Source organism: Anopheles marshallii, chromosome 2, assembly GCF_943734725.1.
Source record: "Anopheles marshallii chromosome 2, idAnoMarsDA_429_01, whole genome shotgun sequence".
NCBI classification, from domain to species: domain Eukaryota; kingdom Metazoa; phylum Arthropoda; class Insecta; order Diptera; family Culicidae; genus Anopheles; species Anopheles marshallii.
In genome coordinates this window covers 78,340,094-78,363,957 of record NC_071326.1, presented here as the reverse complement: position 1 = coordinate 78,363,957, position 23,864 = coordinate 78,340,094, and the positions used below count along the sequence as shown (strand labels likewise).

Sequence of the window (23,864 nt, the reverse complement as noted above, 5' to 3'; positions counted from 1 at the left end):
AAATTTTATTTATAGCACAAAAGGGTGTGCTAAAAGGGTGCCCTGCTTACGCATTTTGAAGTGAAAATTGTTTTTTGAGTCTTTTTTTCTTACCATTTCCATTTCGATTTCCTCCTATGGACTTCTTTTTATTTTTTTTCAATATCAATAAAAACGCATTTCCAATGGCTCCGCGCTCCCAGACGCGTGAGTTCGTCTGTCGGGAGTTCATGAACCGCAGCGAACGACACACGAGTGTTGACACACAATAATGCTCTATTGATTATTAAAAGAGCCTTTCGGGGGAAAATGCGTCAACTCTGGCCAGTGCGACAGCTATTTTGGCACAACAAATTGACAGACGGATTGCATCAACAGCGATATGACGATCATCGGAACATTTGCGCCGGTACTACTGCTGCTCGCCAATGGTAACTTACCCGCGACATATAATGTACGATAATTGAATTGAAATTTCAATTAAACTGTGTCTCCGGTGATCGTGACGACCGTACAGGTCGTTATAATTGAATCGATCAACACTTTCACCCGGACAGCCGGTGCCGGTCAGCCTTCGTCGGCCAACCAGATCGTTATTGTTATTCATCTGTCAAGTTTGACGTATGCAGCAAGGCGATAAAACCCAACATACACACACACAGCTAATCACATTTCCATCCATCCAATGGCACTCACGCGTGGCTCGGAAATTGCTTAACTGAAATGGAATGTTTGCGTACCAGACCTTCTGCCGTTGCGACACAAAATCGGGTAGTCAACATGCCGATAATCGGCATGTAAATTATTGCATCCCATCCGCAATGGTGCGCAGTGGCGGCAACAGGACAGACACACCTTCCACCATCCACTTGACATTGAACGGACCGTGCCGACAAAATGGTGAACAATATTGGTTTAATGTAATTAAAGATAACATTCGATGGTAACGCAATCAAAACAAGCGGGACGCCATTTAAAATCGTCGCCCACTGTGCAGGATCGACCGGACTGTGTCAGCTATAGAACCGTTTCGAAAATACACTATTGTCATCCATCTGCCACCATGAAGAAGTTGTAGTAATTACGGATCGAGTAGCAAGCAGTAAAAGGAACAGTTCACAGCCTCAAAGTATGCAACTCGCATGACAAACTCGATCGTACCAGCACCGACTGGGTCTCTCATTCCTGTTTCCTCGGTGGGAACCTATTGTTCCTCCTTCAATCTCATGTCTGGTACGCCTTTTTACGCCCACTTTGGGCCTCTTATCATTTTTAAGGGTGTAATCTCACCAGTCATCCGCATGCGACATCAATTTCGTGCCACTTCACACGTGATGCTATCGTGTTGCCCACAGTGCGCCTTATAGAGCAACCCCCTAGATCTAGGTAACCCTGCCTGAACTGACGTGGTGTATCAATTCGGCACACTTGTTTTACAACTTATTCCCTCCGCTTCCACTGTGAAGGACCGTACCTAATCGAAGCCGAATCTTGATGCTGCAGAGTGATTGTACCCGTAGCGAAGGGAATGAAGACGAGGTGTAACGAAACGTGGACGTGTGCCGACACCATGACAATCTAATCACCGATTGCTCACGGATAGCTGTACGACGTCCAGAGCGGTTCCTTCTGGTTGCAGCTCAGGGTGTTTAGCCAAAAAAGGAAAATGAACTCCCGGTCGAACTTCATCGTCAGGGACGGGTCGCTTCTAACGACACCCAATAATCCATCATTCTTTTTATCCTCACTCCTTGCTGCTGTCACTGCTTGCTGTGACCTGCTTTTTTTATAACTGAGGGAGCTGTGCTTTTGGAGAGGATATTTTGATCATCTGCCCAAGATATCTGCCCCGGATAGTATGATTGTCTGATTGTGCGTTCCGCCCGGTCCCCGTTCGGGGTTGGGGCAAGTAGCGTTGGGCAATCCATCCAAAATGTCCAAATGGCGAAGGATGGAAGCAAGGTGATAAATTTATAGCCCACTCGTAATCGTACGGCATGTGTCAAGCGATCTCGGCCCGGCTATGATATGCGTACGCTCACACCCTGCACAGGTCGTAGCGCCCATCGCCAGGGCATCATCTTAAATGCATGGAAACATTACAGCAAGCCCTGAGATCCCGACACACAGCGAATGGTCCGAATGGCTTCGTTTTCGGTTGCTGGGTCTTTTATCGTCTCCCACTTATCCACCTCAAGAAGGCTCAAGAAGACTCATGAAATATTGAGCAAGGCACGTGTCATAAATAATGGACCATATTTGCACGCCTCTCTTGGCTACGTAAGCGACTGCGTACGGCTTTTGGAAGGTGAGGCTTTTATTCGCTCTCGCCCTTTCCGAGGGCATTTTCCCCGCATTCCCATTGTATTGGAAATCCGGAACAAAGGCAAGAAAAAGAAAACAATTTAATCAATCAACCCCGGGGCACCCTGGTCGGTTGTGTGCCCAGGTGGTCCATGTACGTACTGGACGATTCTGATTCTTGGCCGGCAAAACAAAACTCACCTGTACGCGTGCCTCCGTCAGATCGATTTTCATCGCTATCTCTTCGCGCGTGTAAATGTCCGGATAATGCGTCTCCTGGAAGGCTCGTTCAAGTTCTTTCAGCTGGGCCGAGGTGAAGGTCGTTCGTATCCGGCGCTGTTTGCGCTTTTCCGCCAGTACCGAGTCGTGTCCGGCGTACACCTTGTACGGAAGTCCCGCTGTACTCACGAGGAGAAAAGAGAGAGGGATAAGGAGAGAGAGAGAGGAAAAATAAAACAAGATGGAAGATTATAAAATGAATAACATTACACATCATATGGCAGGATAAGCTGTACAAACTGTTGCCGCCCAAACAACCACCCAATTATGATTACCACCTACCGCACCGCGGCGACTCACAACCGAAACCGAAAGGGACATCAAATTAAAAACGATGACTCCATTCATTAGTGTTAATTAATTGAAATTAGGTTGGAGGATTTTTATCTCATGGTAGTAAAATTATTTACAACCCAAGCGCTGCTAAAGAAGTCACCGCTGGTGAACAAACGCGACGAAACTCACATGCGCAACCGTCGGCACGGTAATATTACTGCCCTTTTTTCCGTGTAACGACGGCCAGCGCGCACCCTCGGAACAATGCCGCACGGAGGAAGACGGACGGAAGAAAAACTAAACAAAATGATGGCGCTATAACTCCGTACGTCCGTAATCTGGTGTTGGTTGTCCTTTTTTCTTGTTTTGTTCTCGTTGCAAATGGAGGCACCATTGGGGAAGAAGCATCGTTAATGTGTGTGTGTGTGTGTGTTGCCTCACCACTACATTTAAAGCGAGCGTTGAAAATCGTTAAAACGGGAAGTAACTGCCGAGTGAGCGAGCAAGAGCATATGAAGATGGCGAAGGAAAATCCGTCTTCATGCGCACCGTACCAACCCGGCCGATCGTAGTAGTGGTAGGGAGAACCGCCATGTCGTCATTTATCTTCCACAACGAATGACTAATGGCCGGCCAAAACGGGATGGCTTCCATGGGGGCCCCCGTTACGGAAGGACGCACAAGGCAAATCAATTTCTTCGCCGCTGCTCGCACGGTTTCCACCGTACAGGAGCGCCATTGGGTGGGTGCGCGCTAACGGCCACCTTGAGCCTGTTCCATCCTTTCAGCGCTGCTATAAAGACGTCTGCACGTGCTTATCCGTGGCTCTCGTGGCTCATATTTAACCGCGACGGAAGTACGCACCTCTTCATTGCTCTTGCTCTTCTTATCGCACCACGGTTATGGTTGTATTTTTAACCGTTCACATTCTCTCGCATTTACTATCTCGCTCTCTCTCCCTCTCTCCTTCGATTTTTATATTTCTTTAAGAGGGATTTTTGGGAGATTTTATAGCTCCATTCGCGTTCACAGCTCGCTCGCTCATCGGTTACGACGTCATTTTGATGTTTTATTTATTTGTTTATCGTTTTGCTACTAGTTTTACACTCCATTCTCTCTCTCTCTCTCTTTCTTTTTGCAGGTTAGAATCATGTTGAATTGCAGAGAACAAAAGACTTTAAAGATGGCATCGATTTTTGACTGATCCCAGCTTTAAAGACTAGGCATTAATAACAGCATGATCTAGTTACTAATTTCGATGAGCTGTAGACAACAACAATTAAAAATATAAGGTGGAACTGTTGAACTACTATTATTATGTGATTGTGATAAGGCACAATAGAGCCTTTAATATTAAGATTGAAATTTTGAAAAGTAGAGTCAAATATGTAAACTTATAAAGCATTATAAAACAAATACAGACAATCGACGAGATACATTATTAAAACGGACCTCTATTACTCACAAGATAACGTCGTGTATCGAAATTATCCATAGTGTAGTAGCTTTACATTTAAAAGTTATTCAGTAAACCTTCTGTTTTGCTCATGATATATTCAACAGCTTATGCGACTTTTCCTTTTTCAGCGAGCCTAAGACAAATTTATTTCATCATATTATTGGGCCTTTTAATGCATTTTTTTTAATTTTTGCCATGAATTTTGTGTTATAAACTAACTGAAATTTATAAATATCTGCTAATATCCGCATGTCTGCTAATCGGCGTATCTCAGAGACTTTTTTCTTTTTGTCACCGGCACACCAGCCTCAAGAGGTATAGGCCTGCCATTTCTGGCCTTATTTAACTTAATTTACAATTGGCTGGATAGTCAGCCCTGCCTAAAGGATGAGGTTTTGAACCGATCCTGTGGTGTGAAGACCGTTGCCGCTAAATATACCACCGCTACCATAAAATTTCAACAGATAAATTAGTTTATAGCATAACAATGAAACAAAATATTGATAATACATTATAACTCGGTAAAATGTTTTTTTAAATTTTTTAAAATGTTTTCTTTAACAAAATTCGGGTCTCTCGCGGAGTAATCCTTTAAAAAAAATGTTACTGCGGACTGCCTGTACACAAACAGATACACATACGATGGAATTCCGTCAGAAAACCTTTAAATTCGAGTGCCGTATTATCTACGCTAGTCGAAAATGACCGTTCCAAAAACAATTTGGCAGATTTACTCCAAAATCGACGACAGAGAATAATAAACTATGCTCAAGGTCAGACCAAAATTACGGAACGTCTTTTGTAACAATAAACTACCAAGTGCAGTCACAAGCTAAGTTCGTACTACACATGATAGACTGTCACACTGAAACACCGATTATCCGGGTGTTGTCTAACCGGGTGGCTCATTATCCGTGCTGTTAGTAAATGACAGTTTCAAAGACAGAAATGACAGTTATCCGGCAAACGTGGAATACTAAGCACGGTTAATTTTCGTTTCACTTATGTATAAACTAAAATAGTTGTACTTTTTCCCCTGTATTCTGCTGTTCCTTGTATAGTCGTACCTGTATTCTGCTTATTCGGGCACATTTAAGTAAAAAAAGTACGGATTGAAGAGGTTCTATTGCATGAATATTTGTTGAAAAAAAGAATTTAAACCTAATTCCATTTGGAATTCTTTTCTTATATACCTAAAACTAATGATTCTCGTTAGAGGTGTTTTGTATCCTTGCAACAGAATTTATTTAAACTAGAACCAGTATGTTGAAAACACACTACTAAACACAGTTTATTTTCCAGCGCCAATGACTCGTCATCTCTGACAGAATAAAAATGACAGCCCACCAACACTAGCACAAACTCACCACACAAATTGCTCTGCCGTAAAAAAAAATCGACAAAGCTACACAACCAAGCATACGAAAACAACGAGAACGAGATGAGGTTTAATGCTAGCGCACAGGAACAAATTTGCCATCTTCATTTCGGAGAAAACCGCGCACAGAGTACGAGCTCGCACACAACCACTTTGAACGCTTAGAAACCGACGCTCTATTTAACTTGCTGATAAAACGCTTACCCTCTCATCCAAAAAACCACCCCACTCCAACCACTCCAACGCCTCCTACGAACGAACACGGGCGAGGTTTTTGTGGCGAGACGACACAGAAGTGTTTCGAATGTACCGAAGAAACTATTCGAGCGCAACGTTTGTCGTGTTCTCCACATTTCGGCGCACACCTCGAACAGAAATTAAATGTCGACGCGCACAACATGGGCCCCGCACAGCGTGCCAGCGCCGGTAATGGGAACTGGAAGGATATTTGCATTAGCGATACGACCGATGGTACCGAATGCACCGTGGTACGATGAACTGCTTTCTTTTCGTATTGATTTTTCAACAGGTTTTAGGTGCTGGCACGCCTGAGCACTCGTCCTGTAGCGTTCTGTCTGCTCGGTCGGTTTTGAGGGTTTTTTTTTCTCTTTCGCATTTGGTATTATCCAAGCGAAAACACACACTCACTTGAAACGACCGGTGGGTTAGAAACCACCCGGCGTAGCAGACGGGCCGGCATTCACACCGGTCGTCCTTTTTTGGATTTTGTGGCAAGGATCAATGTTTAAGCAAGGATATTCCGTACACGCTTCACGATTGAAAGACTTTGCACAGCAGTGCCCGTTGCAAACGCTCGCCATCGTTCGTCCAATTTCCGAAGCAATAAGCATTCAATCGTATTCCCATCAGCATTCGTTACGATTTTCACTCGTTTGGGCTGCCTTTTTTTATTCTTCCCTGTTTGCCGTACCGTTTGCCTGCAAATGCAACGATTTTTCAAACCACGTCGCTCGTTTCTAAACCGCTTTGTGTTGAGCAAAGGATGGATAAAAGTATTGAATCTTTCACTGTTGTCAGTGCATTTCAGTTTGATTGTGGTGAGATTGGTTATAAAAATCAATACATTATCGTTTTTTTTTCTGTGCAAGATAATCATCTTTTCTTCGGAAAGAAAGTCTTCGTAAGAAAATCTTTTGTTTTTTTTTTGTAATAAAATTGTTCTCTTTAATTTTACTAATGGAGAGAATTATGGAGCATGTTTAATTCACGTGGACGAGAAACACCAGGCGTCTCCATCATTAGTATTAATTTTTTGTCCTTACCCATATTTAACTATTTTACATAAATTTTTCTCTTCTCGCGGCATCTTTTTGTGCCGCATTCTTGGTTGCTCTTTCTTCAAGAATTTTGTTCGCCATTTTTTTGTTGCAGATGGCCACCCTTACTGTTGATTTACACACATTGGCTCAAACGAATTGCTGTTCTGATTTTTTTTTCGTTTTGGTTCTTTTCGCTTCCCGTCTGTCCCTTTCCATTCTAGTCCATTCTCCCTCATACACTGTTATTGTTCATTTTTAACGTTAGTGTCTTCATGTTTCCCTACCGTATAGTGTTTTGTTTACTTTTGCCGTACTATGCCTTCCCAGGAGGATCCCACCAGTTCAGAAGGTCCTTTTCTCGCCCGACCGTTCGGAACAGCCGATACGAACGAACGAACGGTACCGACCCTCTTCATCAAGGCCCGTACCACGGGCAGCTGACAATTGGCAATGCTCGGGCAGGCGGAAATTTCAATGCAAACAAGCTAATTTTCGACCACGGCCTAGCGGAACGGCACAGCAGAGAAGAACCATCGGACCAAGCCGCCGGTTCGCCGGTCTGCCTTCAAGCGTAACCCAAAGGCCCGATGTATATTTGATGAGCAACGAGCCGGGCTTGATTATGACGGAGGCAACCCGAGTCCGATCACCCGAGTCGCGTGGTGGTGCAGAGCGTCGGCAGCAGACGCTTAGACAGCCTGGTCGCTCGGTGACGTACGAAGCGCTCGGTAAATATTTGTCTCTACCACCTTTCTTTCTGTACGATGTGTTCGTTTAGTGCACAAGGTACCAGCTTCTCTGACGGATGTAATTTTTGTGCGTTGTGGGGCATTGTTTGTACCGTTTGCAATCGGTTGCAGAAGCTAAAGTCAAAAATCGCTATTTGTCGAGCAAATTGCCTACTTTTAGGCGAAATTATTATTATATAATACATTTTTATAATATACAGCACAGTGAAATGGGACTTCTCCGTGTTTCAACGCACCACCAGACCGTGGCTTTCTAAATGTTGTTTGAACCTAGGCGTATTGTACTAGTGTTAAAAGTAAGTAATGTAAGAAAAATTTAAGAGACTTTGGCTACGAGATGTTGAAGTTTCTTTCATCTGTATTAGAGTTGAATAAATCAAGACATATCATATCAGTAATCAATTCTCAAAAGATTCATGAATCCTCAGAGCAGTGGTTCCTATTAAAGACTATTTATTAAAGATTAAAGACTTCAATTTCATCTTTGTTGAATCTTTGGAATAAAGATTCAGATTCATTTATTCGATTCAAAGATTCAATCAGATTCAGATGAATCTTAATCAAATTTGCCCCACCGTTTATTGTACCATTCAAAATTGAAGTCTTTGAAATTATAGCAGTTTCAAAGTTGAAATTCATCCTCTCTTATATGGAACTGTCGCTTCTGGTTTCTTCCATTTGCAAGGATAAAAAAAACGCCCATTTGTTAAATGTTGAATGAAAGGAATAATATTACCTGTATTATATAAGGAATTTATTCAAATAGAATCATCAATTTGCTATCAAAATTCCTTTCTTCGTTTACAAGAAATGGTACTGGGAAAGTTTAAACAAAATAAAACGGACGCTTTTCCTACTACACTGTCCATTTTCCAGGCTTTCTACAGTGCATAATACGTGTGAATCACCAAGGATGAAAATTCTTGTAGTCGATTATTATGAGCAGTTTTTCCCCTTTTCTTACACAAACGTTTTCTTCACTAGGCTCTACTAACATAAAACACACCGCTACAGATCATCAGATGTCCCTTTTGTAGAACATATTTTTGGAACCTCGTAAAGCGAAGGATTATTGCCAACGATTTCAGAACTACATTGAGGCCATCTCCTTTCTGACTTCCAAAGTGATTCCATTCCATTTTCAGCTGGCTGAACACAACGGAGAGAAGCAAAAAAACACAAAAACACAAGAAAAAGGCCCCCATTTCTTTGCCAACGTCAACGGTGCACACACACACACACAACTGACAGGGCGTTGCTGGGTTATGGATTATGGTCAATCGGTATTAATCCGCCATCGGGCAAAAGATGGACGTCGCCCGAGAACGATGGAAGATTGTTGCCATTCTGTTTTGGGGGAGAGAAAGACAAAAAGAAGACAAAAAAAAATCGGAATTACCAGGCCAAAGAAAGATGAAGACGTACCATGTCTATCCGGTTCAATTACTGGAGCAATCTTTCAAAACCCTAAGCACTGCCAAGGCAACATATCGGCTAGTGTTAACGGTACCGTCCAGCAGTTACGAACGCGTTGGGTCATTTATAGTTTTTTATTTACTTTCTTTCTCTTTCTTCTCGCTTACCCTTCTTCAAGCTCCATTTCGAATACAAATGTGCCCGAAAGCGATAAAAATGAAGGGCAAAAATGGTTGATCCAGCTATGCATTTGTTGCGGGAAGTATTTCTCAAGCCAGAAAATGGTGGATCTCAAGCGGAAGACAACAACTGACGTGTGGAAAATTCCAACCCACCGTAGGACAGCAACATGCTCAAGAATGTGCACTGTACGACGAGTGAAACCACGAACTAACCACGCCATCACGGCACATCCGTCATGCAAAATGCATAAAACACATCAACAGTACGTGATGAAATCTCGGCACAAATGGCATCCGTTTCGGAACATTTATTTGGTCCACAATCCAAGATGTTGCCGTAGCTGAACGTACGCGTTCCGCGTTGTTAGCGAGTTGGAAGATTCCCTCATCCGGAGCCTTGCCGGTGCGGATGGGAAAATGAACCAATGCAATTTGTTATAGACTAGCGTGGGACACGTTGAGGGCTTGAGATGTATTTTTAAGAGCAAATGAATGGATTGCGATGAAAGTTTAAAGCGCAAATAATTCAATGCTGATGTTATAAATTGTTTAAACAACAGCATAATGCACAGCTCGCCATCAACATTAATTATTTTCTAATTTAAAACTTACAACCACAAGGTTTGTTTTTTATTTCTTCATGGGAACAGCCAAACCATTAATTTGTTGATTCGATAATCACATTTTTCTCTCTTCTTCCCTCTACAACCACAAAATGACGCATAATTAGCATGATTTAATACGCCGCATCCTGACGATTTGTCGATGAACCGCCCGAAACCAACTGCCCGGGGGAAGAAAAACTGGCTACATTTTGTCGATCGATTATAACTCTTCACGTACCGAAAATATGATTTTCGCACGGTGCGCCCAAAGGTATGCAAACCGCAGCACAAATGCAGCACAAAAGCACAACCACAACATACAATGCACCAAAACGCCGGAAGGAAAAACTTTCCCAGCCACCCGCGGCCATCCGGTCACCCGATGCCGTGAAATATGATATCCGATTAAATGGCTACTAATTGCCACCGGTAATCCAATTTGCAAAACATCATTCTCAATTATCAACAATTATCCTGGGCTGGTCTCGCAATCGAATTAAAATGCCGAGATTTGAATCTTAAAATCCGGGGCTTGAAGTGTTGCTGAATTTATTATGACCCTTATATGCGCGCGGGTTTTCCGGTGCCGCCGGTTTGGAATGATCCGAAACCGCAACATAAATGCCTCTATCGGCACAAACACATCCCCCTCACACACACACACACTCAGTGTGTTGCAAGCATTAGAAAAGGAAGCATACGAAAAAAAAGGAACACAAAACCGGACGGATAGTTTTCCCGCTTCTTTACAGTGCTAAAACTAGACTTTTCAATTCGAGCTCATTCGGTAAATCCCCAAAGATTTCCCACGTCAGATTCGTACGCAAACTTCCACCGGGAATGGGCCTCTTCTGAGCGGGAAAAAGCCGGAAAACAAAAACAGCCCCCCTTCGCACACACACACACACACGAACGAACGAGCGGGATCGAAATATTATGGTGAGGGGAGTTATGGTCTGGGAATGTTAATTTATTATTACACTACCAATTACGCCAGCATCAGTGATAATCATCGTCAACCGGGGACCCACCCGAGGTGGGTTTTCAGGGGATATACCGGAGATAAAACCGACATTCAACCACATACGACACACATGCTCGTGCTTGCGTGCTGAGATACGTATGGGTTGGTGTGCGTGCCAGTTAGTACCGGGAGCCCGAACAGGACAAAACGGTTTTGTCGTCCGGTTTGGTTTTGAAACCGTCCATTCTTGACTTTAGAACAGTTTTCACCATCGAACGAACGAACGTCCGCTTTCTGTGTGTGCTTGCACTCACACAATACCATACACTAAGACACTGGAAAACCTTCGTGCAAGAAGATCCTTCTCCGGTGGAAAACCGCTCACCAGAAGATGGAGGAATTATTTATGAGCGACTATTCCCCAACACACACACAGCACTCAGCCGCGGGAACTCGCTGGAGGTCGTGAGACGCATAACCTAAAACTCGCCAAAGCCCGCATCCGACACCAAACTTTCATGGCACCGTACCGAAACCGCCAAAGACGCTGGTGCGTGCGTGTAATGTAAATTTAGTGCCTATAACATTAACGCTATTAGAGCATCGTTTTACAGAGCTAATGTGGTTTAATTGTGGCCATGCTGCGATACCGTACGTGGCACGACTGGGGAAGATACAGAATGCTCTATTGCCTACCTGGACAATACCTGGCCCCGAGCTGCATGTCTCAAGCCCGGCAAACGTCCGGCATTTGCCAATTAGTGGCCTGATATTTATCGTCTTGCTTACGGTCTTCGATTCCAGCACCCGGGATACCGGTGGGGTGGTTGAGGGGGGAGAGCATCCGATTTACTTCGGAACATCTTCATGCAACTTTAAATCACTGTGTGGCATGTGCTTTGCATTCGAAAGGCTATTTGTCTCCCGGTTATACTGGGCCGTTTCCGATATACGTGAGGTTTGTCTTGCCCACCACCGTGTGCTGTTTCCGGTTCGACACCAATACGCCATGGTGACTTAATTGGGCAACGGCACGGTAACGCTTTGCTTTGTGGTCAATTAGTTACGATAATGGGTTTTTCGGGGTTTTGGTTTTAATGACCATGGGGAAGCGTGCCTGTGCGACGCACGGCACAAAGTGCGATTCCTTCCCGTTCCTTTTAATTTTGGACTTGGGAAAACGGAGCAAATTCAGGACTTTTATGTTACTTAATCCTTTTTTTATTATAAAATACATATTAGCAGATCAATCTTTAAATCTGACTGTACAAATATTTCTTCTTGGTTTGTTTGACGGTTCGTTCAGCATTCACACACTTGGCGCCTAAAGTTATGCAATGTTCATCACACACCATCATACAGTGACGTTCCAAAATAAACACCGAGCGCAGATAGCGACAGCTACTTAATCGCCCGTTTGCAATCTACTCGGCAAGCGTCCCCCATCTACCGGCAAACATCATAAACATGGCGTGCTACGAAACACCTCAATATTGCACCTCCAATTGGCGTAAGCTTTACGGACGGCCGGTAACCTTATCATGATGGCACTATTGTTTCGCACGATTCAGCACAACGTTTATCGCTGGGCGCCTCGGGAAAGAGCTCCCCAAAATGCGGCTTGTCACCTTGATTTTTCTCAATCATTCGTCCCAATAAAACGGACTTGATTTTGAAGCCAATCGAGCTTCCTGCTGGGACATGATTAGCGCACCCGAAGCCACGCCACACAGAAAGAATAGCTCATAAACGCTGTTGTTGTTCTATTTTTAGTCACTTTTTTTACGACCCTGCAATGAGTGAATCATCTATAATCGATAACCACGGGCGATTGTACGATTGTGCGAATTTACGGCTTCGATTTTAGCCAGTCTTACTCCAAGGTTCTTTCGCTAGGATTTGCACATCTAGAGGATTACAATGGACGGCTGTCTGGGAAGAGCAAACAGGTAATGACACCTAACGTTACCGTCTTATCGGATGTAGATGAGTTTATGATCATGTTTTTATCGTGCATAATACTCATCCTAGCCCTAGTGACAGCTACTAACGCTCCAGTGCGCCAGATGACAGATGACAGTGGCCGCAGATCCACTAGCCGCAGACAAAAAAAAAAAGGTCAACTCTACGCCCAACCCGAGCGGATGCAGTTTGTACTGTGTGTCGTGAAGGAACACCGCCAGCTAGTTATCTATATTGTTTACCTTTTTGCAGATGGCAACCTTGATTTACCTATGTTTTGGTGAGGTTCCTCTCGGCAGCGATGGCACTCTTGTATTTACCCCCCCTCACCACACGGCGCGGCACAGGTGAAAACATGACGCAAACCGCAACCGCGTACCGCCCCCACACAAACAAGTGCAAGATTTATGTCTTTATGAATATTTCGCTCCGTTTTGGGCGGCGGTTGTCACTTGCTTTTTTTTGCACTTGCGAGCCAACAAACTCTCCACAATGCGGAAACACGTTACCATCTACGCACGGGTATTGGACGTTGTTTACTCGCGTGCGAATTGTCATTATCAACCGTTTTACCGTCCCGACCGACCCGCGCACGAGACCGCGGCAGAAAATGCACGAAACAACCCACTTAAGCGGTAAACTTCAATTGTCAATTAGCAAATTTGATTTCACAGCTACCCACCAACGCACACGGTTTTTTTTTTTTTTTGGGGTGAATGGTTAGATAAGCAAGGGGACGCGTTACGATCGCGACAACTCAAACTGATCGATGTGATAAGAAGAGCGATGCACGCCGACAGGTACGGAGTTGAGTTCTAAAACCAACTCAATGAACCGATCTACTACTGTATCTAGAGAGAAATGATGTAAAATTTCGTTCTTTACGTATTCGACATTAGCTATTGTGATTCTAAGTGATAAAGCTTTTACCCCGAAAGTATTCTAACGACATTCAAAATTCCAACCATTGCTGAAGAACTTTTGGGAATACCCAATGCTTTTCCTCAGAGATTCTCGTTTGTTTTTCGTGCTCCGGCTCTCTTGATTATGACCCTGTTGATATGCTTACGATAAGAGAGAAATTTGCCAGATGCGCGAACAGCTCAGCAAACACGTAAGTTAAGATTGGTCGGAGAGCACTCTGTGCAAGTCCACGGTACACACCGCTCTGTTCGGTTCGCGTGACAGCTTAGAACAGAAGAGAGCGCCAAAGGCTTACTAGCGTATGAGCAAGAGAGATGCAATTCAAACAACTCGCCATTGTTTCATTTCCTCCGGACGTATAGTAACGCTTCCCCCGGGTGACGGAACGCGCGGTCACACTTCTTGACGTTCGGTGAGCACCTATCGGAGGTGGCCGCAGGACGGAGTTGATTAAAATTTCCCCACCATCGGTCGGGTCAGCTCAGTAACCCGTTAGCACACGGTGTGGGAAGATCCCTCTTGGTGCATCCTGACAATTCCTGCATGTTTGGTCGAAAGGGGCTAGAAGATATAAAGCCATCTTCAGGAGCTGTATAAGTCAAGCACCGTCCCGGTGTCAGTGGCGTTGTTCAGCATTCTGTGCGGTTTTATAACAGTTTCGGTAGTGTGCTGCGTGAAGTGAGTGAAGCGATCTTGTAACAGTGCTACCGTTGAAGAACCCGCCATGTCGTAAGTACTACTATTTTATTCACTTAATACTTCAACACACATTAGCCTATCTTGGTTCAGCATGTACTACACGAGGACCTAGATCTAGTTTCAGACATCCTCACATGCCTGACCTAATGCGCTACTGAAGTATTTGTTTAGCAACTCCGCATGCACATCTGTTTCGTCACTATCACTTGTCAAACACATGCGCCTGCGCCGGGAGATAAAAACTAATAGATACTATTTACACCAAGGCAAACTTGACGCCACCTCGGTGGCTGATGGTCCAAAGTGCCCTACGGTGGCTACTTCAGGATGAACAATAAAAGTACCAGCATCTTATCGCAGGTGCCCATTCTAAGCACTAACGAGCACATTTTGTCACACTTGTACCCATGTACGAGGCGTCTTACAAGTGTCCTGCAATATCGAGATATCGAACCACTTTCCAATTCCAATATTCAAACAGGAAAGGCCCTCGAAAGTGACTTTCTTCATTCACCACCGATTGATATTTGATGAAAGTGAAGCAACACACGGCGGTTTGTGCTGATGTGCACTCGAGTTCTGCGAACCAATTAAAAGCAACACGAAAGCATACAACTGCCTACACCTTTCGCATGCACGTCTGGGCCCACATCCGCGTCAGAGAAAATAGAAAAGTGTCTATTTCTGAGCATGGCTTTTGCAGTTTGTTTTTCTTTGCTCATTTGTCACACAGCACATCTACAACAATGGTTACAAGTGGAAATGTTTTAGTCATTTTCCATTCCTTCAAGATGTGCTTTCGGTTCATTGCATCGTTAAACAACCATATTGAAAGACCAACGTGCTAATATAACGAGCGCTGGTTCAACGATCGGATAAAGATCACCTGTGATAACGTCTAACGTCACCCCTGCGCAAACACTAGACCACTATCACACACCATTCCGTCACGGAGATTATCCGTGGTACATGCAAACAACAGTATGGCACGAGCCATAAAAATCAATTACTATCTTAAGAGTCGCACTGCGTTTGCGGCAATTCAAATCCCGATCCTTCTTATCCTGGTAATTATGAAACGCATTGTACGATTCCGTCGCGACGAGATATATGGACGCGATTTCGTGGGTAGATTAGTACACACACACACAATACGTATCGTGTGACTTGTAACCATCTTGATGCACGCACGTGTACGCGAATAATGGCAACAACGTCTTTACGTCTCGTGAAGGTGTATGCATGTAATAACGCTTGCAATATTGCATGTGTTTTACTGCCTGCTGGACCGTACACATAAATCACTTCCGTTGGACGTCACTAAACCGAGGTGCCCCGAGACCACTTGAACGATTAGCATCGCCTAGACTTTATCACTTCGTCACGATAAGACGGTGCATGCGAAATGCAGTTATCGGATGTTCAAACGTTTAACCGGCCGTACTTTTTAATACCAAGAGTCGATAGCTGATCTACACCTATTGCATCCTTTCCGCGTGATTTGCCGTGTTAAGAAAGTATATCAGAGCGGAATATCAGTTATTTTTTATCCTGAAAAGTGGAACAGCATTTTTGGACGTCCATCATCCCCATCATCCATCAATTTCCTTTTCGCTGTTCGTTGTAAAACATGTGGCGTCGTAAACAACGCCTGACGGGCACGCAACACGACTTTCGGCATCTGACGCACAACCTTCCCGAGCAAGTGATCGTTTCCAATCGGTACGATTGTTCGGTACTCGATTGACACTAGCTGGCATGTGGCCGTTGTGCCCCACTTGTCAGCGGTCCAACGCTCGATCCTCGTTCGGTGTAAAAATACGTGCCCTTTTTGGGTTGGTATGCACCAAACATCCCGAGCGCAAAACCGATGCATGTTCGTTTCGGGTTCGCCGAAAAGGGTTTTCACGGGCCCGAGCCGCGTGAACACGTCCAAGATCACTTAGTTGATCGCTAGCCCCCGGTCGGGCAGGACATTCGAGCGAGCATTTCAAGGTTTTATCGAAAGTTCTCGGTACTGCCAATATGGCGAACAACAACGACTCGCCAGAACCGGCCACCAGCAGCACGTTCAGTCTCACCATCCCTCGGATAAGTATTCGGTAAGAATGAAGGCAACGAACCCCGCTCGTGGCTCGTGCCATGCAGCCGAAAGCAAAAACAATCTCGTGATCATCATAACGCACGAGACGCAATGCGCTCAGACAACCGTGTGACTAATGCTTGTGTACTGATAATGCCCGAAAAAGTGTACCAAGCCTACGGAGGTAAACTAATTAAGCGGACGATAAAACCGTAAGCATTAGCAACGACGATTCCTGAGCGCCCGAAACAACCGGAGCCGTTGTTTTGTAGACGAAAAGCAAAGATTTGATCACGCTTATCTTAAACCAATGCTGCCCAATTGTTATGCTTGTTTTGATTGTAAACTCCTGCGTTTTTTTTTTGCGTGTGTTTGATCTACACGCGGTGCTGGTGCTCGCGTCGTCTAATGTCATATATTAACTGATAACTTTGTAGACTGTGCAAATACCCCAAACAGGTGCAATTGGCAAACATGTGCGGACAGAAAACAATCTGTTGGAGTTCCGTAAAACACACACACACACATGATGCTTGTCGTTATGTCGTACCGCTTGCCTCGGTGACGACCGCACTTCAACTCCCGGCATCAGCCGCTGTTGTTATCGTGGTGGTCTCGTGTAGTAATATCGCACTGACAACGCGACGGGACCGTTGTCAACATGACATACACACACGTCAGATTGAACTCCCGGCATCAGGCACATCATAAACGATCATAACCGAGGTTTTGGTCGCTGTTTCTTTTTTTATGGCACTCATCAAACGCGCCTTATCGCGACAATTGACACCTTGCCGTTTGGCACTGCCATTGCCAGGGATGCGCGAATTGTACGGCCCGTCGTAAGCTTCGATGCACTTGCAACATGTCAATCGAGTTGCCACGAGCCACAGCGCAAACTATGTTTCAAAAGGAAGATGTCCAATGTCTGACGACACCATTCCAGGAGTTCGTTTCGGGCGTTTTTTGGACAACCTTTGCGGCTACATCGCAATGGTCCTACAACGACTTAAAGTCCCGAATTCTCAATGCCTCACACTATCAGCTGAGTTTCATTGTTACCCAAAAGACCCAAACGGTCAACGGTAGCCGCGCTTTGCCGTGATGCGGTTGACACCGTCGTACAGCAGCAGCGCAAAGAAGACACAAGCCAGCCGAATGTCGAGTTCCCGAAATAGACTTGCCCAAATTACGTTCTCGCGTTCATGAACTTCACGTACCGCATCGTTCGGTTTCGCGCTGATGTCGGTCACCCAAGACAACCTGGTTCGCTTTTCGCTGTGTATGCCCTTACCCCGTGTTTCGGCTAGGTTGCGCCTGGTCGAGGGAACTTCCGTTCCCCGCATCGAGCAGGATATGGATGATTTTCTTTCTTTTTTAGCTCATCAACGCGTCACGTGAGATCTGCTGTTCCGTTCATATTCCCAACCCGACAGGCAGGGATGGATTCATATGCAGGAACTGAACGCTCTTTTTTCCCCCCCGTTTCGCCGTGGACAAACAATCTAACAGTTCGGTGTCGAAAGGGTGTCAGGCTGCCAAAAAACTCTTTCAAACTACGACACACCAAAAAAAAAAAGCAAACACCCCAAATCTTAGTCTAGCAGCGGGGGGGTTTTTGATGGTCAAAATCATGGCCGTTCATTGCACTGCACGTGGTTTAGTAGGTAGTGCGATTTGGCACCATCAGGAATCTTTCAACTATCGGCAATTAATCATCATCAAACGTTAGGAATGTTACAGCACAACCCCCATTTTTTCCTAACTTGGTACACATCCAGGTGCCTTATTATCCGGACAGCGAAGTATTGCGCCTCTTCTTCGGTTCGGTTTTATAGACGAGCGAATAATCAAGTGCCCCCGTGCCATATTCCCGGAGCTGCGTACACGCTCCACGGGCGACACCATCGAGTGGACTAGAACAGATTTACCACCTGGCGCATACGGACGCGCTCTGTTTATCCTTACGAGCGAGACACTAGTGAATTTATGGCCGATAAGCGTACGCCTGTGCTTCGCTAATTCTGACAAATTCTACGTACAACCGGCAAACGTGACCACTCTCGTGCTATCCTATCCGGCAGAACGGAAGCGAGAATGCGACGTTGCAGGTGAATAAATTATAGCGTGACGTTTTGACGGGTCTAGTACTCGTCCGCCCCGTTGACACATAACCGTGTTAGGATATAAAACCATCGATACTCTAACGAGCATTTGCCCGCAGTTTGATGACTTGCTTGAGTTCGATCGTCATACGACAGATGACTCCTCCACCTTCATGTGGGAAGGTTTTTCTTTTTTTGTTTTCTCCAATTTTCTGAAGGTTCTGATTTTATGGCAACCTGCAGCGAGCACCACACGTTACATCAGCTTGATGCTAGTGATTAGAACCCTCACCTCGTACTGCTGCTACGCTCCATCATCAAACCAGTGCCACATGTGAAATGTGGAGATGAATGAAGGCATTGGCAAAAATGTTAATTTTAGCACACTGGTGGCCACCACCGCTGAACGTTGTCGCGCCACGCGTTCCGTACTCGACACGCGATTGTGCAGGCATTCGTTTTACGAGTGACCGGTTAGGGAAGCAATAACGAAAAAATGATTGTTTCCTACCGTCTTTTACCTGTTTTGCTTAACCTGCACCTTGTTTTAAAGCTACACGTTATGGCAAACATTGATGAGCTCGAGCACGGTACATTGCCACACTCGAGAAACCGGATCGTGCTATATTAACGTGCCTCAACCTCAACCGGTCCGTATATCACTTGAATCAAAGTTATTAGGTTAGAGCATCGAAATTACGCTAACTGTATATGCTGCCAACACCTGAAGCTACACTTGAAAATCAGTTGCGCAGTGTTATTTTTTTGTCTCAAGGGCGACCTTGAGGACGGCCTGAGTACGGTAAGCTCGCAAGGGCTTAACAAACGATGACTCATGCGTCACTCAATTCACACATTTCCACCGTTCTGTACCGACAAGCATGCTGTTAGCAGGAAAACGGCAAGACGAGCAGTTTATTACGATCGTACTCAGTAGAAGGTTTTGTGTTTTCTTCGCTCTTCCCAAACCAACAGCCGAACGTCCAGTGACACTCAGCTGGACAAGGTCCAGATCAAGTCGGCCTCGGTCTACAACATACACGGTTTGAGCGGCTCACAACACTCCCTCAGTGTACCACCGATTCACAAGGATGTCCCTGGTTATCGCGGTAGTAACGAGTTCATCCGTAAGCAAAGAAGATACCCATCTCATCCAACGCGATCCTCATGAACGCTCCTCTCCACAGTAACGGACGACAAACAGTCAACGATGGATCAGATCAAATCCATTGGACCTTGGTTCCGGCGCAAGTGCAAGAACGTCTGTCGCCGCAAGATCCTCTACAAGCGTGTTCCGGTGCTAAACTGGCTGCCAAAGTACAGCACGGACGATGCGGTCGGTGATCTGGTGGCTGGCATTACCGTGGGGCTCACCGTGATCCCGCAAGCTCTCGCCTACAGTAGCATTGCCGGTTTACCCGCAGCGGTAAGTGCGAGCCGACGAGTGTTTCGTACGCAAACAGATAAGAACCTTTACCTATCCCTCGCTCCGTGTGTATATTTACAGTACGGTCTTTATGGTTCTTTTGTGGGTTGTTTCGTCTATATCCTGCTCGGTTCGTGCAAGGACGTCCCTATGGGACCAACGGCAATTGCGTCACTCTTAACCTTCCAAGCCTGCGATGGTGTCTGGCAGCGGGCCGTACTGCTGTGCTTCCTGACCGGTCTGATCGAGCTGCTGATGGGACTGTTCGGGCTTGGCTTTCTGATTGACTTTGTGTCCGGACCGGTAAGCTCCGGGTTTACTTCTGCCGTCTCGCTGATCATCCTTAGCTCCCAGGTGAAGGATCTGCTGGGTATCGTCGCCAAAGGAAACACCTTCATCGAGCAATGGTCGTCCATCATCGATGACATACACAACACCCAGATTGGTGACGCACTGATGGGGTTCATCTGTATCGTGGTGCTGCTCCTGATGCGGCTACTACCCCGCCTGAAGGTCGGACCGCCGGATGCTTGTGATCAGTCCGTCGTCCAGAGGATCATCAACAAATCGCTGTGGCTTATCGGCACGGCACGAAACGCCATCATTGTGGTCGTTTGTGGTGGTATCGGGGCGATATTCTACGAGAACGGCAGCCAACCGTTCCGCATGATTGGCGAGGTACCTAGCGGACTACCGAGTGTGCAGGCACCACCATTTTCCGTACCGGAAATTAAGGATGCCAATGGAACGATTGTACAAGAGTACGAGAGTTTCGGAGATTTGCTGCAAGGCTTAGGATCGATGCTTATCGTCATCCCGTTGATTGCGCTGCTTGAAAACATTGCCATCTGCAAGGCTTTCGGTAGGTAGTTTCCGTCAAACTCCAGCAATTCCTTGCCACTAATCGACACCATTTCATTGCAGCCGATGGAAAGCCTGTAGATGCCACGCAGGAGCTTATCGCTATCGGTGTGTCCAACATTGCGAACTCCTTCGTCCAGGGATACCCCGGCACGGGAGCACTTTCGCGTGGTGCCGTCAACAACGCTAGTGGAGTGCGCACTCCATTCGGGGGGCTTTACACCGGGCTGCTAGTCATCCTTGCGCTGCTCTTCTTCACACCGTACTTCTTCTACATACCTCGGGCTGCACTGGCCGCAATCATCATTGCAGCCGTCATCTTCATGATTGAGGTGCGCGTCGTGAAACCGATGTGGAGAAGCAAGAAAACTGATCTTATACCTGGCATCGCAACCTTCGTCGCGTGTCTGGCTCTCCCGCTGGAGTACGGTATTTTGGTCGGAATCGGGCTGAACATCCTGTTCATTCTGTACCATGCCGCTCGGCCGAAGATTCACATGGATCAAGCCGTCACACCGTGCGGTGTGAAGTATCTGATGCTGACACCGGATCGCTGCCTAATCTTCCCCTCGGTGGACTACGTCCGCAACCTGATCAACAAGCACGGTCTCAAGAGCCAGATACCGGTCGTGATCGACTGTACGCACATTTACGGTGCCGACTTCACCGCCGCCCAGGTCATCGATACGCTCATCAAAGACTTTAAGAGCCGAAACCAACTGTTGCTGTTCCTGAACCTGAAACCCTCGGTGGGCAATGTGTTCGAGGGTGCCGATCTCGAGTACCGCGTGTTCTACGACTTTGAGCAGCTGGACAAAGCGATCCAGGAGTGTCGTCGGAAGAGTATCCCAGCTTAAGGGGGAGGCCAATGAACAAAACCACTGTGAAGCACCCAGAACAGTTCCTCAACATTTTCTACCCAAGCAACATTACATTACATTGAGACTCTGCAAAAGACACAAGTGATCTGTATATTTTAGGCGATAAAGACAACGTTAAGCTAACCGTAAACGGACCCGAACGCGTGATGGCGTTTGTTCCTAGTGCTAATTTTGTAGGTTAATGCGAGAGTTCTACACTGTTCCTGTCGAACGTCGTACCTGGGCTGCCGCATTTGCTGCAGCAAGGGTTCAAGGACAACATGTGTGATTTAATACGACGAATGATCGAGCAAAGCGTCACGAATGTTCGCTCATAAAGACATCCTAGTTTGTAAGCATTTGATAATCAAAACCAGCAAATAAAAACACCTCCATGTACTTAATGCAAAAGCAGCACAAGCATGTAATGTTGCGTCAGTGATCTTAGCTCTGCACTCTCCTATACTTACACTGCAAATTCATCGAAGTCTGGAACATGGAGGCCCGGTGCACGTCCTGGTGTGTTCGGCCACCCATAACCGAACATTGCGACCCCGGTCCGGCTGCAGCGGCTGCATGGTGGAGGGCACTCATCGTCACATTACCCGGTCCGACGCCAGTGCCGACGGGATTGTACGACCGTGCCATAGACGCTGCGGCCGCCGTATAGCGATAGGCTGCCTGCGACATCTGGCTGCACGACGTTAGATCCCCGTACGAGCAGGGCATATTGCCCAGCCCGGTCGGGTCCATACCACCCTGGAGGCAGCTAGAGTCAAAGCTAGCTGCCGCCTGGTTGAGGTACGAATAGTCCATATCGTGGGGATAAATTTTGACGACTTTTTATAGCGACGGTTCACCACGAAGAAAAAGAAACACACGGCTGTACGCGTCCCGTGTGGAGAGCGGTTAGTTCTGCAGCTTTACTAGCCCTTCCACGCGCTCACTAACTGTCAATTGCCGATGTAAACAAACCAGCTGCCAACCACTCACCGATTATCCGTATTGCATACCTTCTGGGCGCACTCGATTTATCGCACACGATTGCTTCCCGTTACGGTGATGATGGTAATGCTGATTGCAATAATACTTTCACTGATCACTAAACTGGCTCCAACCAGCTCTACCGGAATAAATTTGGCATGGAGTAAGAAGGATTCAATTCTACCGCGAAACAGGCATTTCGATTCGAAGTTCCAAATCACCGGGAATAAAACCACCAAATTCGCACCTTTTCGCTACCGTTAACAGATGGGTAGGAAATAGCAACAACAAAAAAACGTATCCAAACTCGCACAAACACACACTGCCCAGGGATCGTTTGGTTGAAATTAAATATTAATTCCTCGCTTCACTTGGTTGGCGCGTGTAGTTGTTTCTCGCATTCCGGTGAGTACTTTTTTGTTGTTGTGTGCCTTTTTTTTCCAGTGTTTTACACCCAATTTTGTGTGTTTCTTCCACTGCGTACACTGCGAACCACTCAGACTCACGCGTCGAAATGTCTGTCAGTTGGGTTTTGTGCCAGGAGGGGGGGGGTGTGTGGGATTTTTCCGATCCTTCCACCCACAAACACACACACATACACAAAACTGCCTCCGTTTGGATGAATATTGTTGATGTGCAATTTGCTTGTGGATTTTTTTTTGTTTGCGTTATTTATTTTTATTATCCATGAATTTTCGCCTCAACACCGAACGGAAAACGTGAATTGTGCCGATTTACACGTCGTCACTCTGTACCGCAATGTTTTACCGCACCTGCTGATGGGTTATTGCCCATTCGGCCATAAATTCGTGGCCACGCTGCCGATAGGTTGGATGTTTTTCTTTTATTTTAATCTTTAAATTAAACAGAGTAAATATTTTAGAAATTCCGGCTTCAGGAAGATGCGATGCTTTAGAATCAGTTGAACGAGAATATCTTTCACGTCAGTAACGTTATTAATTCGTTGTTTAGTTAACACTTTTAACAACTCAACGGAACAGATGGGAATTCACCATATAATCCTTCACGAAACGCTCTGCTAGTGAATTCACCTAGCCTAGACACTTCACTGGTAAGAGCGTTGCCTAC

General features: G+C 45.8%; 2 protein-coding genes across 2 annotated transcripts in view; one reads left to right on the top strand and one right to left on the bottom strand.

Annotated features, from left to right (window-relative positions):
- The window catches only part of LOC128709696 (paired mesoderm homeobox protein 2A-like), a 39,918-nt gene extending 17,311 nt beyond the window's left edge, over nucleotides 1-22,607 (bottom strand). The window contains exons 1-2 of the mRNA XM_053804706.1: nucleotides 22,262-22,607; nucleotides 2,485-2,681 (exon numbers count right to left, since the gene is read on the bottom strand). Of these exons, the coding sequence (XP_053660681.1) occupies nucleotides 2,485-2,681; nucleotides 22,262-22,607 (543 nt within the window). The remainder of the gene's footprint in view (nucleotides 1-2,484; nucleotides 2,682-22,261) is intronic.
- Nucleotides 16,482-21,788, top strand: LOC128709695 (sodium-independent sulfate anion transporter-like). Its single transcript, XM_053804705.1, has 5 exons — nucleotides 16,482-16,558; nucleotides 19,620-19,771; nucleotides 19,832-20,070; nucleotides 20,152-20,932; nucleotides 20,995-21,788. The coding sequence occupies exons 1-5, from the start codon at nucleotides 16,482-16,484 to the stop codon at nucleotides 21,786-21,788; spliced, it is 2,043 nt and encodes a 680-aa protein (XP_053660680.1).
- Nucleotides 22,608-23,864: the final 1,257 nt, after the last annotated feature.